Source organism: Selaginella moellendorffii, unplaced genomic scaffold, assembly GCF_000143415.4.
Source record: "Selaginella moellendorffii unplaced genomic scaffold, v1.0 SELMOscaffold_113, whole genome shotgun sequence".
Lineage (NCBI taxonomy): Eukaryota > Viridiplantae > Streptophyta > Lycopodiopsida > Selaginellales > Selaginellaceae > Selaginella > Selaginella moellendorffii.
In genome coordinates, this window is record NW_003314374.1 from 481001 (window position 1) to 494506 (window position 13506).

At 46.6% G+C, this 13506-nt stretch overlaps 6 protein-coding genes and 2 non-coding genes across 9 annotated transcripts; 6 read left to right on the forward strand and 2 right to left on the reverse strand.

Moving 5' to 3' along the window:
• Positions 1–14: 14 nt before the first annotated feature.
• On the reverse strand, positions 15–3020 carry LOC9660574 (RNA polymerase sigma factor SigA1). The gene is made up of 9 exons (XM_002990952.2): positions 2746–3020; positions 2582–2690; positions 1910–2519; positions 1585–1815; positions 1373–1513; positions 1112–1312; positions 496–1036; positions 260–416; positions 15–186 (listed from the first exon to the last, which is right to left on the reverse strand). Exons 1-7 carry the CDS (start codon positions 2825–2827, stop codon positions 734–736), a joined length of 1677 nt encoding a protein of 558 aa, XP_002990998.2. The 5' UTR covers positions 2828–3020; the 3' UTR covers positions 15–186; positions 260–416; positions 496–733.
• A 205-nt stretch (positions 3021–3225) lies between these two features.
• TRNAF-GAA lies at positions 3226–3298 on the forward strand. The gene has a single exon. It is a non-coding gene; the product is annotated as a tRNA-Phe (tRNA).
• Positions 3299–3475: 177 nt separating this feature from the next.
• On the reverse strand, positions 3476–4091 carry LOC9660575 (cyanovirin-N homolog). The gene is made up of 2 exons (XM_024664667.1): positions 3976–4091; positions 3476–3920 (listed from the first exon to the last, which is right to left on the reverse strand). The coding sequence occupies exons 1-2, from the start codon at positions 4057–4059 to the stop codon at positions 3561–3563; spliced, it is 444 nt and encodes a 147-aa protein (XP_024520435.1). The 5' UTR covers positions 4060–4091; the 3' UTR covers positions 3476–3560.
• A 1679-nt stretch (positions 4092–5770) lies between these two features.
• On the forward strand, positions 5771–6748 carry LOC9660005 (40S ribosomal protein S11). The gene is made up of 6 exons (XM_002990884.2): positions 5771–5879; positions 5936–5976; positions 6043–6143; positions 6203–6347; positions 6437–6526; positions 6607–6748. Exons 1-6 carry the CDS (start codon positions 5868–5870, stop codon positions 6698–6700), a joined length of 483 nt encoding a protein of 160 aa, XP_002990930.1. The 5' UTR covers positions 5771–5867; the 3' UTR covers positions 6701–6748.
• A 91-nt stretch (positions 6749–6839) lies between these two features.
• Positions 6840–9285, forward strand: LOC9660006 (two pore potassium channel c). Its single transcript, XM_024664717.1, is given in 6 exon segments — positions 6840–6994; positions 7138–7433; positions 7435–7497; positions 7562–7922; positions 7984–8162; positions 8218–9285. Coding segments are annotated over 5 exon segments (1020 nt in total). The 3' UTR covers positions 8129–8162; positions 8218–9285.
• Positions 9249–10450, forward strand: LOC9660007 (phosphatidylinositol N-acetylglucosaminyltransferase subunit P). Of its 2 annotated transcripts, none has more exons than XM_024664669.1 (7): positions 9249–9426; positions 9474–9603; positions 9661–9741; positions 9793–9871; positions 9932–10004; positions 10074–10168; positions 10248–10450. In XM_024664669.1, the coding sequence occupies exons 3-7, from the start codon at positions 9739–9741 to the stop codon at positions 10337–10339; spliced, it is 342 nt and encodes a 113-aa protein (XP_024520437.1). In that variant the 5' UTR covers positions 9249–9426; positions 9474–9603; positions 9661–9738; the 3' UTR covers positions 10340–10450. The 2 variants fall into 2 exon arrangements, with proteins under 2 accessions (XP_024520437.1, XP_024520436.1); XM_024664668.1 differs by having other exon boundaries at positions 9273–9426; positions 10227–10450.
• A 615-nt stretch (positions 10451–11065) lies between these two features.
• LOC9660009 ((R)-mandelonitrile lyase-like) lies at positions 11066–12675 on the forward strand. The gene is made up of 2 exons (XM_002990888.2): positions 11066–11765; positions 11816–12675. The coding sequence occupies exons 1-2, from the start codon at positions 11066–11068 to the stop codon at positions 12673–12675; spliced, it is 1560 nt and encodes a 519-aa protein (XP_002990934.2).
• A 711-nt stretch (positions 12676–13386) lies between these two features.
• On the forward strand, positions 13387–13467 carry TRNAL-AAG. Its single transcript has one exon. It is a non-coding gene; the product is annotated as a tRNA-Leu (tRNA).
• Positions 13468–13506: the final 39 nt, after the last annotated feature.

The window sequence follows — 13506 nt, forward strand, 5'->3', positions numbered from 1 at the left end:
AAAATTCGGGGCGATTTCTGTGTAAATAAAGAGCTACATTAGCTTGCAAACGTAGGTAAGTGAGACTAGTGTTAGAAATCTACCAACATGGCTACGAGAAGAAAGAAGAAAATCTTCATGATTCCTTGAGAACTTCCTCCGGAATATCTTCCTCTTCCTCGTTCTTGAGCTCTTCATCTTCCATCTCTGCAAGCCAAGCAAAATGCAAAGAGAAGAACGAATAAGAAAAACCTGGACGAGAAACGCAAATGGTACTTACTCTGGATTTCCTCGTCGGTGAGCTCCGGAGCGTCCTCTCCCTCGACAGCCGGAGCTTTGTCGTCGACTTCTGCCGCTGCTGCGTCGTCTTCCACAACAATCACTGGAATCGTTGCGTCTTTATCCGTCGTGGGATAGTAGTACTCGGATTGAGTGTCCTGGAAACACAAACAAGATGGAAAGAAAAGAGAGGAAGATCAAGTAAAGTTCTTATAACCAAAGAGAAAAAGTGAGAACCTGGTAAGAAGCCATTGGAACCTTGGTACAGAACTGAAAAGCCCAAAGCCCCCTTTAAAAACGCACTGACTGTACCGAAACTCACTGAGAGTGAGACACGCTTCACTGGCAAACTTTCCATGCAATGGAAGAATATGCAGCTTGATTCATGGCAGCCTCCGATTGGTTACAAAGAAATAGAGGAGAAACCAAAATTTTTACCACGTACCTTTAAAGAGCGCTCGAGAAAGTTTTGATATTACAAGTCAGTATTGGTGGTGAAAGTTTTGACAAAACTCGCCAGTAGCTCCTTTCCTCCCAGCTCGTGAATCTTGGCCAGTGCACGCTTCTCGATCTGGCGAACTCGTTCTCTAGAGAGGTTGAAATGGTGGCTCAGCTCCTCCAAAGTTCTGTCCCTTCCATCGCCAATGCCATAGCGGAGTGTCAGGACTTCCTTCTCCCTGGGCTTCAGGAGATTGAGCACTTTGTCGAGCTGTTCCTTTAGTAGCGCCTTCTCGGCAACTAGAAGAGAGGACTCTACTTCCGGGTCCGGTAGGATTTCCTGTAGCAAAAACAAGAAAAGAAAAGAAAAAAATTAACAATTTTTTTAGTGTCGCAAGAATATGGTTTTGCTTACCAAAAGAGTGACGTTGTCGCAACCTGGTACATTGTCGTCCAATGACTTTGGATGTCTCATAAGATTGGCAGCCAGATGGACTTTTTGCGCAGTCGTTCCAAGGATCGTGGCCACTTCCTCGTTTGTTGGAAATGTACCACGTTCTTCGAAGATCCTGGCTCTCGTCTTTAAAACTCGAGTGTGCGTATCAAATAGATGCATCTGAAAGACAATGTTTCTTTTAGATTTGAACTGTACTTCTCGAAGTGAACAGGAGCTTACAGGCACTTGGCACATTATGCTGCGTTTCACCGATGCCCTCCTTACGGATAGCTCAATCCACCAAAGTACGTACGTTGAAAGCCGGAAACCTCGAGACGTGTCGAACTTTTCAACACCGTGAAGTAAACCGTTGATCCCTTCCTGCAGTACAAAGCCAAGTTGATAAATGCATGAAGAAAAACTAGCTCGACAGAGAAACTTTGATACTTCACCTGTATAAGATCCTCTATCGTCGTCCCCTTCAAACCAAACTTTCGGGCCACTTTGATCACGAGCCCGAGATTTGAAGAGACCATGTTGGTCCTGCATCTTTTTGCATGTTTGAGCTTCCTCCGAAGCTCTTGAGGTTCTATTTTCAATGCCTCGGCCCATTCTCTGAATGTTGGTTCACGTCCAAGCTGCTCGCTCATGCTGGTAAACAAGGCTTCCATTTTTATATGCTCCTGAGATTAAAAAAACAACGCACGAAACAGTAATTTAGCCAGCAAGCTCAGCATTTCATCATATATCTACAAAGAAAGTACCTTGAATTCCCACCTGAATACCATTGATTGCTTCCAGCTCCTCGGCAGCAGACATTCGAGTCCTCCTAGATATTTGTGGACAGTACCGGTCTCTGCCTACGACTTTTCTCGATCCGGCTGGAAAAAGTCCTTTGATCGTCTCCCCATCTCCGTCCTCCATCTCGTTCTTTCTCTTCTCTGCTGCCTGTGCTCTTTTCATCATCCTTTGTTTGCGCCTCCTAGAGGTAACCGCTACTTCCACGTTGTACTTCCTCTCTAAGCTCTCCGCCTCTGTTGAAAGAAGTTCATTGGCTTGCAATGCAGTTTCTTCCGCTTCTTCTGTTGTCTCAATCCTCGCCACCTCTGGAAGTTGGATGCTCTGCTCGAGTCCCAAAGTTGATCCAGCAAGTGGTTCGTTCGCGAGTTCCATTTCGCCAGAATCATCAGCAATGGCCTCGGCAGCTTCTCGAGCTGCTAGAACCGCCGCCCTTGCAAGAGCCATGGCTTCCTCGGCCGCGGCAATAGTCGTTGCCTCGTCACTAGCCAACCAAGCCTCAGTCTCTGTAAAACTGGAAGTGGTGGTCACTGCTCTCACTTGTAAGGTGCCAGCCACCTTCCATCTTCGTTCTGGGCCTTCGTGATTCCTATGCGGCAAAGAACTCCCAGCTAAGAAAATAAACTTCTATGGCATCAGTAAACGACTTACCATGCTAGAACCGAGCTCCAAAGCCGTGGATTTGCATTGTGATGATCCAATTTTGCGAAGCATCCCCTCCTTCTGGAGCAAGGCTTTTGACGTCTCAACGAAGAAGTGCCTGGAAATTGGATAGAAACCACTCAGCGAGAGAATTCCCACTTCTTCCCACTTACTTGGAATGCCAGGCGATAGAACAGAGCTACATTCCAGCACTGCGCCGCCAGTCGCAGCTGCCAAGCCTGCCACCACTGCCATTGCCTCAATGCTACGACCTCGTTCTCATATTTCCAGATCCTAGTCCTCAAATTCGCCGCCATTGCCCGAATGCGGCCATGGCAGCGCTTCCAGTCCAAGAATCCGCTTACAAAATAGAGGACGATATTTGTGCAGCGCCATCGCTCCCATTTCCTCGGCGACGAACTGCCATATCCACAAGATTTTCGTTAAACCCTAGCAGTCGTGGCAAAAGAACCACCATGTTAAACCTCAGCCGCTGGATGTCTCCAGCTCTCGACGGTCTGGATCCACATCTGGTTGAGTGGGCCAGATTCGCCCTGTTATCCAGACATATCTTAGCCTTCCAAAATAGCAATAGCAAAATTGGTTTTGTTTCTCATATTTTTGAAGATTAAGATTCTAACTGCTTTTATCAAGCGGGGATAGCTCAGTTGGGAGAGCGTCAGACTGAAGATCTGAAGGTCGCGTGTTCGATCCACGCTCACCGCATTGCTTTTCTTCTCTGTTTTAACTTTTGACGTATGAGGAATCTTTTGTCGACAACTTTGTTGATGTCATTGTATGGTACATTTGAGTGTGATATTTTACTATCTCCTTGAATTCCGATGTTGCTAGAGAGACGCTAAGGTGACACCACCTGAATGACAATCTGACAAGATCATGAAGTTTCACGGATGGAACTTGTTTATGCTAGCATGGTGACTATAGAAGATCCACATTGCCTTTATTCCATATGATCCAAAGGCGTCACTCACTCGTCCTTGTGACGATTGACACATTCGTCACTGAGTGAAGCGCATCGCAGGAATCCATTGATGTTGCCAATGCAATCGTTGAGATCCAGAGTGCTTGCCACATACTCGCCATCGGTGTTCTTGCACTCGCCCTCCATCATGGTGCCCGACGTGAGATACTCAATCCCCCGGCAGTTCTCGAGCCCGTATGTGAACCTCTCCCCGCATTTGAGCTTCCCATCCTCGCCATAAGTGATGCACTTGGAGATATCAACGGCTGAATAGAACTTCCATCCCCTGTTGTTCATGCATTCGGCTTCGAGCACTGGCCCCTTGACAAAAATGTCTTTGCAGCTGCCTGCAAAACCTTCACAAGCCTGCGAAAGAGTTCCAAGATCAGAAAACTCGAATTGACAAGATCATCTCACTTGCCTTGGACGTAGAAGCAGTCAGTGCTGCCACAAGCAGAAACAAGAGGAGCATAGAATTGCCAAGAGGAGAGGAAGAGGAAGCCATGATACCAGAAGGCGAGATCGCCTCGGATAATATAGTACTAGACTAGCAGGTTCTGGGTTCGAAACCATTGTTCCTAAGTTTCATATCCACATCAATCTGCCAGCTACATGCACAACGATAACGCTAAACCCTAAACCCCAAAGAGAATATTTTCAAGTATAAGCATATCCAGTTCCATCAACTTCTTACACACATCGACACTTGTCACCAGTGCAATCGACACGCGGCTGCACCATGCCTCAAAAAGGGCGAACTTGGAGCATTTGTGAGCGCGAAGAGAGAGAACGAACGGATTAATCGATCGATCGAAGCAAGCATTTCCAACGTTCACAGCATTCACGCAGCAACAATGGCGTTTAGGTCAGTTCTCGTCGCCTCGAAGAAGAATGCCCTCGGTCATTTGCTCGTGAAGAAGGAGTTCCTGGCAACATCGCCTCTCCTGCTCAACAAGGAGGCGGGCACCGCCGAGTCCATGGCGCACAAGGTCGGGGACAAGGTCGAGAAAGCCGGGGAGAACCTCAAGGAGACGGCCAAAGATTCTAAGGAACCGGCCGAGAGCGGAATGCGCGAACAGGTCAGGAGCGCCGCGGAGAAGATTGGCGACGCCACCGCGAGCGCGGGCGACAAGATCGAGCACTCGATGGAGAGCGAAGGCGGCGGCGAGGAGAAATCCAAGCTCAATCTCGAGGACAAGCAAGTCCTCTCCAACTAAACCCTCTTGTTAAATTAGGGTTCTTTGTAATCCGGCCAAGTTTCGCCACGTGTTATAACAAAGGCTATCTTTTCTAGTGAATTGAATTGAATTTAAAACAATAAAGTTTTTAACTCGTCGGTGGTTATACTGGCTTATTTATTCAATGGGCACCTGTCGCGTGGATTTGTCACATACGTGGCAAAGATCGAGGTGCCATGCGTCGGCATCTCAGGGCCTCTCGATTTGTATAAGAGCTGAAAGCTCCGCACTCTGGAACTCATTCTATCTTCGATCGATATATCTGTTTTATCTAGATCTTTGGCTTTGTCTTGTTTTCTCGATCACAAGTTCTCTTCGCAGTTCTTTTGATTCTCGCAGCGCTCATGGCCTCGATGATGGAGAAGATTGGTGAGAAGTTCGGCAAGAAGGACGACGAGCACAACAAATTGGGCGGGCAGACGCACGAGACGCACGGACTGGGGCAGCAGACTCACGGTCAGGGCGCCGGCTATGGGCAGGAGGCCGGCTACGGGCAACACGGCCAGGGCGTCGGCCACGGGCAGGGCGTCGGTCACAACCCGGGATCTACTCCCTATGGCGCCACCACTGGCACCACCGGCACTGGTCACAACCCGGGATCTACTCCCTATGGCGCCACCACTGGCACAAACCCGACTAGCGGCCACACCGCTACCGGGCAGCCCCAGAAGAAGGAGGGGCTTATGGACAAGATCAAGAAGAAGAAGAACCAGCACAAGGAGCGCAAGGAGGGCGACAAGAGCAGCAGCAGCAGCGAATCCGACTAGAGATGATAAAATTTCCTCTACTATGAATAAGTTTCCACCTGTGCTTTCTTCTTCAGATGCTGAAGAAAGAAGAGTAAAAAAAATGTAATGTTTTTCCTCTTTGTTTATAAAAAAAAACCGCATACTTTATTGTACAATGTGGAAAATGTGTTCCTCTCTCTTTTAAAAGTAGAATATTCTGTTGTTTGCAACAAAATATTCCTCGGGATTTGATCGGCGCCGTTGCTACGGCTAGCGGCTGAGATTGGCTTCTTTGCCGGAGAGCAGGGTTAGGGTTTATCGGCGGCTGCTGGAGGAGAGGAAGCGCTATGGCGGAACAGGTATGCGTCGTCTGGATTGATCGCGCGCCGCATTGATCGATTTTTTCGTTGTGTAGACCGAGCGCGCCTTTCTCAAGCAGCACAAGGTCTTTCCCCTGTGAGTGGATCTATTTTTTTGCTAGCTTCGCGTGTCGGTGCTGAGGGTCTTTGTGTGATGGATCAGAGGGAAGACGTCTGGGAAGAAGAAGAGGCCCGGCAAGGGCGGCAGTCGTTTCTGGAAGAACGTCGGGTTGGGCTTTAAGACCCCTCGCGAGGCGATCGAAGGTATAACTCTCGGATGCGTTCTTGCTGGATCTGTGATCGATTTCTTCGTCTGTGGCTAGGCACCTACATCGACAAGAAGTGCCCATTCACCAGCGACGTGTCCATCCGTGGCCGAATCCTCACTGGAACTGTGGCTACAACCAAGATGACCCGGAGCATTATCGTGAGGCGAGATTACTTGCACTATGTGAAGAAGTATCAGAGGTGAGTGTTGGCCCAAGTTCTTCCAAGTTTCTTCTTTCGCCTCGCGATTCTCTCGCGATTCTCATCCAGAAAAATCTCTTTTTTTTCAGGTATGAAAAGAGGCACTCAAACGTGGCAGCTCATGTGTCGCCGTGCTTTCGTGTCAAGGAAGGAGACAAAGTGATCCTCGGCCAGTGCAGGTTAGTCAAGATCGTAGCTATAAATTAGATTGGAACAAAATTCTCTGTTCTCATTGATCGATCCATCTTTTGTTTGGCAGACCTCTTTCCAAGACGATCCGGTTCAATGTGCTCAAGGTGATCCCGCGAGGAGCCTCCGACGGTGGCGCGAAGAAGGTCTTCACGGCAGCTTAAGAGCTTTTTGTATCTTTCTTGAAAAACCAACGGCTGAGATTACTCTACGGGTGTTTGTTCGAAATCAATGCCTGCGATGCGTTCGAAGCTTGAGTCTTATGGGCTAGGGTTTTAGGAGCTGAGAGAATGTAGCGTCGCAATGGAGCTTCCGCGATCGCCTGGGACAGCGTCGGCGCCTCTCTGGACGATCGCGGAAGAGGATGAGTTGCCAGAATCGGCCGCGCTTGTCAAAGATCGTCTTGTCTATGGCTCGGCAGGCTCGGATTTGCCGGAAGCGGTGTTGGATGATCGCAGGCAGGGAGATCGCGCTGAGAAATCCGGGATTTCGGCTCCAGATCGATGGTCCCCGGGGAGGAGGCTCAAGAAATCGCGCACGGCTCCAGCAATGACAAGCGATTACGGCAAGCGGTGCGGCGATGATGACAAGCCTAGGCTTGAATCGGCGGCACGCATCGCCAGGCAAGCGGCAATAGGATTTTGCATCTACATTGCGATCGGCGTGCTGATCTACGTGTGGAGGAATTCTCGGGCACAAGGACTCACACGCTCGTCGATGCCGTGTATTTCGGCATCGTGACGATGTGCACGATCGGGTATGGGGACATCGCGCCGGTTTCGTCCACCACGAAGCTCTACTGCTGCGTTTTCGTGGTGATTGGTATGGGATTCATCGACGTTTTGCTCAGTGGAATGGTCGCTTACATCCTGGAGAGGCAAGAGGAGCTTCTCATGAGCGCTGTGGAGGGTGGCCGCCATCAAACTGCGAGGCGCGTCTCTCGTCTTGGTTAACACGAGAGGTATGTTCTAGTTGGATCTCAAACACTTGCAAGGCTGAGAGTTTTTTTCTTTGTTTCTTTCAAGGACGTATGAGGAAGCGAATGAAGGTGGTTCTAGCACTGGGGGTGGTGATCGGGTGTGTGACTTTGGGGACTTTGGCTGTGCACAAGCTGGAGGAACTTAGCTGGGTGGACTCCTTCTACTTGTCGTGCATATCGGTGACGACGGTGGGATATGGCGACCACGCGTTCGAGAGCCTGGCGGGAAGGCTGTTTGCTTCGATGTGGCTGCTGATAAGCAGCTTGGCTGTCGCTCGGGCTTTTCTATTTCTCGCAGAAGCCAGGATTGCGAGGAGGAACAGGCTGATTGCCAAGTGGGTGCTTACGAGAGAAATGACGGTCGGTGATCTAGTTGCAGCGGATATTGACAACAATGGCTTTGTCAGGTATGCGCCATCCATTATCTACGTTTGCTAAAACACTGCCTTTTTTGTTCTTTCTTTGCAGCAAATCCGAGTTCGTGGTTTATAAGCTAAAAGAGCTCGGCAAGATTTCTCAAGACGATATAATGGAAGTCTGTCGCCAGTTCAATATTATGGACCGTGATAATTCTGGAAGAATCACCTTGTCCTGCCTCAGTGATGCAGTTTGAAGCCCATTTGCTAGGCCTTTCTTGTCGACAGCACGTAAGTTTCTGCGGATACGGTTTCATACACGAACTAACCATACTTCTCTTTTCAGAGGTTTGCTGGCAATTTTTTATTCACTAGCGAATGAGTTATGCACTCTTTAGAGCAGTTTACAGGTCCGGCTAGTCAGTGTGACTGCTAGAAACAACGAGGGGCAAGTGGTGAGCACAGTGATTAGATTCCGTGAAACAGTGCAGCAAGGGATTTTAGCAGAAGGAAGGATTATCCTATCTACTGCGGGCACTAGTTGCACGTTTACGTGCGGACAAAGTTGAAGTATGCAAGGATGAGTTTACGGACGTTTTTAGCAGCACTTCTCTGCGGACGTTGAAAGAGGTGTTACACGCAAGCATGGTGGAGGCAAGAGCAGTGTTCGACAATATGTTCGAAACTTTGGTACTGGGCTATGCGGTGACAATTAGTAGCGGACCTTTGTTTGCTGCACTTACGGCCTGTAGAGGGCACGGAAGAAGCAAGACTAGAGCGTGGACAAAGTCTGAAGAAGCGAAAGGGATGTGAAGCTGCAAAAGCCAATTGTTGTGCAACATCTTCGTGGGAAACACTCGGCTGATATGTGTGGACGTATGGAGGACAGATTGCTCCGCGACAGAGTGGTCTCATAGAACGCTTTGCTGCTGGGATATGTGAGCAACGACTTGGCTCTGGATCTATTCCCGTATATCGAGTTCTACGAAGGCCGCACTCAGGGTTTGTGCAAGCTTGGCCAACTTAGAGCAGGCTTGTAAAGACGAGGAACTTGGGCACAGGGATGTATGGCCGACGCTCGCAAAGTTTTGGAAGTTATGGTTACGCATGACGTGGATACTGGGCTACATGGAGAATGAGCTCGCTCTGGAGCTTTTGAAACGGATGCAGTCAACTGGTTGCTCGAAGTCCACAACTTGATGCTGCTCTCGTGGCCTGCGGAAAATTGGTGGATATGATGGTCGGAAGAACGGAGGTTCTTAGACGTGAACATGAGAACAAGAAGACAGCCTGCCTGGTGAGGTGAACGAGCCATCAAGTTGTTTGCGTCGAACTCCCTAAGAAGTGATCCTCAAGCTTTTCGATGAGAAACTGAAAAGAGCTTTTCGACAAAATGGACGACTATTTTCGGCTAGTGGGGTTTGCTTAGAGCAAATGTCCACTGTGCGGGGGAACGGAGGCTGAGTGGGTCGAATCGGTTCTTTCTTTTCGGCCTCCCGATCATAGCTGGGTCCGTCACTGGCTACGTTGGCATCGCTCAGATCGTTGCTGGGAGGTAACAAGTATTCTTCTTTCACTTTGATTGATTTTCTGGGATTCTAGAACTGAGGTTGTCCACGAGCGCAACGAGAGGGATTGGGAGCTTCTAAAGGTGACGCAGGCGCTTTCCAAGGAGGGGGTTCTCAAGAACTTCAAGCAAAGCAAACCCACCACACTCGAGGAAGACTTCAAGGTGATTGCTCTTGATATTTGCTGATGCCAGTAAGATGTAATTGTTTCTGGAATGCAGGCAATCCAGCAGCAAGTAGACATCAACAATTTCGAGTACGAGAAAGTTCCACGGCCCGGAGAGAAAGCCGACAGGTGAATGGTATATCAAGCGATCGATCAACCTTTCCATTCAGTCTTTTTGCCTGGATAGGATCACGAGAAACGCAAGTGTCAAGGAACACAGAGGTTTATGCAATTCGTGGGAGCGATCTCAAACATAGTCGCATTTGGTGAGTGAATATTTTGGATTCTCAATCTGAATCGCTGACAGTCGCGAACTACAAATCCAGGGGTGTGTGTTATTTGGGCGTGTCTCCCCGAACCTTGGCTTCATTACCTTGGAATAACGTCCTATCCTGACAAGTAAGCTTTGGAAATCTACAAAGTTTTTTTACTGTTAGCTCACAGGTATTGGGCTATTGTGGTCCCTAGGCTTTTTATGCTTGCGATTCCGTTTGTTCTTCTCATTTACGCGAGTTTGAACCATCTGGCAACACCCCCAGCTTCGTCCTTGAACACCTTGTTTGGTAAATTGGATGATACAATCTATCCTCTTTTTTCTTATTGATAAGTGGCACATTCTAGATGATCACACGCGGGAGCCAGTAACAGTTGCTGGTGGACAGGCAATTCAGCCCATCGGGGATTTGCCGTTCGTTCAAGTGAATCGGGCAATGTTTGTGAAACCTCTCGGATGAGGTCATGTGAAAACTTGTGATCAAGAAGGATCATTAAAGGAGTTTTTTTAAAGAACTATGTCAACAAGATGGTGGTAATCTAAATAACTATCTGCAAGATCTTTTACTTTATATGAGGAGCTGACCACGAAGGATGTGAAATTGATTCTGTTCTATCCATGAGGATTGACATGTAGGCGCTGACGAGTGAAATATAGTGTAGGCAGTGAGAGTAGGGGTAAGCTGCTACAAGACTTTCCGAAAACAAGTATTATTATTAAGGAAAGAATGAGTTTACATATTTTGTCCTCAGCCTTTGAGTTCTTTAAAGTACATAAGGACTTTGGCATTGCTTTGGCACAATAAACTCCTCTAGAATGCTCCCATTCACATGGTTGGGCTGGTAAGTATTATTCTAAAAGCAGTTATTTATTTATTTATTTACCCCAGAAATAGAAATCATATTTTGTATAGAGTTAAATTTAAAAATTTTAAACATCAGTTTTTCTAAGTACTTCTAGAACTTATTGGTTTTTCTAAGTACTTCTAGAAGAACTTGGACTATAATAACATTGTAGTCATTGGAGGCATTAAACCACCGGTGAATTCATCCAAGCCAACCTACCCTCTCCGTACTCTCTTGGTCTAAGTGAGAAAAATGTAAAGGGTGTTTGACAAGATGGACCTATCCTCTTACATATTATAAATCTTACACACCCAGAGCTCTAGTCACTTGCAAATTTAACGATGATGAGATTGATATGTTTTGCTACTTTACTCTCAGTTGTGTATTCTGGATATAACTTGAACTCCTCCAATTTTATCAAAGAGGCATCTACTATTTCTGAGTTAGAAGAGTATGATTACATTATCGTTGGAGGAGGAACTGCCGGATGTCCATTAGCAGCTACACTTTCTGAGTATTTCAAGGTACTTGTTCTAGAACGTGGAGGTTCACCATATAGAAATCCAAATATTACACAACAATCAAATATTGCAAATGCCCCACGCCAAGACCCTGCATTTCAACAATTCACATCTGAGGACGGGGTTGCTAATCTTCGAGCAAATGTATTGGGTGGAGGGAGCAGTGTAAATGGAGGGTTTTATTCTCGTGCAGAGTTGAGCTTTCTTCGCCAAGCAAAGCTAGATGAAACAACTGTGAATAAGTCATATGCTTGGGTCGAAAAGGTTGTAGCATTTGAACCAACTTACAAAAATGCATTTCAAGCTGCTACTCGTACTGCTCTTGTAACAGTTGGGGGTATAATTCCAGAGTATAATTTTACATATGATGATGTAATTGGAACTAAGACAGCAGGAATTACATTTGATCCCAATGGACACCGCCATCCATCCCCAGATTTGCTTTTTGAATATGCGAATCCTCACAACATTCTGGTTCTTTTACATGCAACTGTGGAAAGGATCATTATAAGAAATAAAGGTACTTAAGAAATTAGTTATTTAATGCTTTATATTTATATTCTGATTTAGGATCCGCAAAGTTAGCATTTGGAGTTATGTTTAAAGACAATATTGGTCAAATTCACACTGCAATATTAAATGAGAAAACTGGAGGTGAAGTAATAGTTTGTGCAGGTGCTCTTGGAAGTCCACAATTACTAATGCTAAGTGGAATTGGCCCAATAGAACATCTTAAACCCCTTGGTATTAACTTGGTACTGAATTCTCCTCAAGTTGGAAAAGAGATGAGAGATAATCCATCAGGAGGTATGGTATTACTATCTCCAATTCCACTTGGTAATTTTTGGAGTCCTCTTACTGTTGGAGTTGCAAGTGCTGGCTTTTTAGTGGAAACAATGGGACTTGGAACTTCAGGTCAGCTTTTAGTGAAAGTTAAAGGTCCACAATCTTTTGGAGAACTGCTTCTCAAATCCAAAAATGCAAGTGAAACTCCATCTGTGAGGTTTAACTACTTTAAAAGCCCAGAGGATATACAAAGATGTGTTGCTGGAATAAACACCTTAGAGGAGATGGCTTTATCAAGTGTTTTTGCACCCTATCGATATGATAACCAAACGCTGCCATCAGGAGGTACTGTTTTATTGCCAAATCGACGGAATTCTTTGTTCCTAAAGAGCATCAACAGCACTATAGCTGATTATTGCAAGAAAAATATTGGAACATTTTATCATTATCATGGTGGCTGCCTGAAAGGTGAAGTTATCGATGATAACTACAAGGTTATTGGTACCAATAATTTACGAGTTGTAGATGGCTCTACGTTTAAATCCTCTCCAGGGACAAACCCTCAAGCTACAGTGATGATGTTAGGACGATATGTGGGAACTAAATTACTTCTGGAGAAAGAGAAAAAGAAAAATAAATGTTAGACTCAATTAAATAATATGATAATAAAACGAATTTTTCCGTCTTTGCCTTTATTTCTTCTTAGGTGTCGCAAATCGCTCCAGCGGTGGCGCCCCTAGAGCCTTCTCTTTTCACTGCATACGTAAGGGATTCTAGCAGAGCAGGAGATGGAGAGTTCTGATGAGCCTTAAATTTTCTTCCCGTTTGATGACCAACCGAGACAAGCCGGCAGAGACGAAGAAGAAATGCTGTGGTTTCTTTGACAATCCGGAAGATTATTCGCCGCAGAGAAAGGAGAGAGAAGCGAACGAATTTCTCTACGTCCTGCTCTTGGATCGTGAAAAATTCTATGCGTCAACTAAGGTTCGCGTGGTTCTCTTTAGCTGGCTCTTGACACCCTGGCTTGCGTAGCCGTACTCGGTGCTTCCAGGATCAAAAAGAAGAAGTCGTCGAGCTGACTCCTTCCTTGTTTTTCAATCACAGCTTTTTCCAGATGGATGCAAAAGAGTGCCTTTCTAAGGAAGCAGCGGCTGCAAAAGAGTGGTGGCTTTCCTGATACATCTCGGCTAGACACTTGGAACGCGTCCTTACTATGGGCACACAACCTATCTCTCGACCTTCGAGGTTCTATAACTCAACCTGTGTGGTCTTTCGATACAAAGGAATGAACCTTTGGCTAGACGAGAACTATTTGGTAAGACTTGAAATTAAAACCAAGATCAATTATGTGCTGAGTTGAGATGGCCGAGTTGGTCCAAGGCGCCAGATTAAGGTTCTGGTCCGTAAGGGCGTGGGTTCGAATCCCACTCTCAACAGGTGAAATCGTTTTCTCGATTGTAAGACAAATGGCGGTA

Bases quoted from the DNA above. Each gene is read 5' to 3' on its own strand.
- LOC9660007 (XM_024664668.1), top strand. The intron at 9,872-9,931 runs GTGAGTGAATAT...CTACAAATCCAG, and splicing joins CTCAAACATAGTCGCATTTG to GGGTGTGTGTTATTTGGGCG. The intron at 10,169-10,226 runs GTAAATTGGATG...GGCACATTCTAG, and splicing joins GTCCTTGAACACCTTGTTTG to ATGATCACACGCGGGAGCCA.
- LOC9660575 (XM_024664667.1), bottom strand. From the start codon at position 4,059: ATGGCTTCCTCTTCCTCTCCTCTTGGCAATTCTATGCTCCTCTTGTTT. The intron at 3,921-3,975 runs GCAAGTGAGATG...ACTCTTTCGCAG, and splicing joins TGACTGCTTCTACGTCCAAG to GCTTGTGAAGGTTTTGCAGG.
- LOC9660005 (XM_002990884.2), top strand. The intron at 6,144-6,202 runs GTATAACTCTCG...GTCTGTGGCTAG, and splicing joins CCCTCGCGAGGCGATCGAAG to GCACCTACATCGACAAGAAG. The intron at 6,348-6,436 runs GTGAGTGTTGGC...CTTTTTTTTCAG, and splicing joins TATGTGAAGAAGTATCAGAG to GTATGAAAAGAGGCACTCAA.
- LOC9660574 (XM_002990952.2), bottom strand. From the start codon at position 2,827: ATGGCAGTGGTGGCAGGCTTGGCAGCTGCGACTGGCGGCGCAGTGCTG. The intron at 1,313-1,372 runs GTAAGCTCCTGT...ATTGTCTTTCAG, and splicing joins GCATAATGTGCCAAGTGCCT to ATGCATCTATTTGATACGCA. The intron at 1,037-1,111 runs GTAAGCAAAACC...TTTTTGCTACAG, and splicing joins GCGACAACGTCACTCTTTTG to GAAATCCTACCGGACCCGGA.
- LOC9660009 (XM_002990888.2), top strand. From the start codon at position 11,066: ATGATGAGATTGATATGTTTTGCTACTTTACTCTCAGTTGTGTATTCT. The intron at 11,766-11,815 runs GTACTTAAGAAA...ATTCTGATTTAG, and splicing joins GATCATTATAAGAAATAAAG to GATCCGCAAAGTTAGCATTT.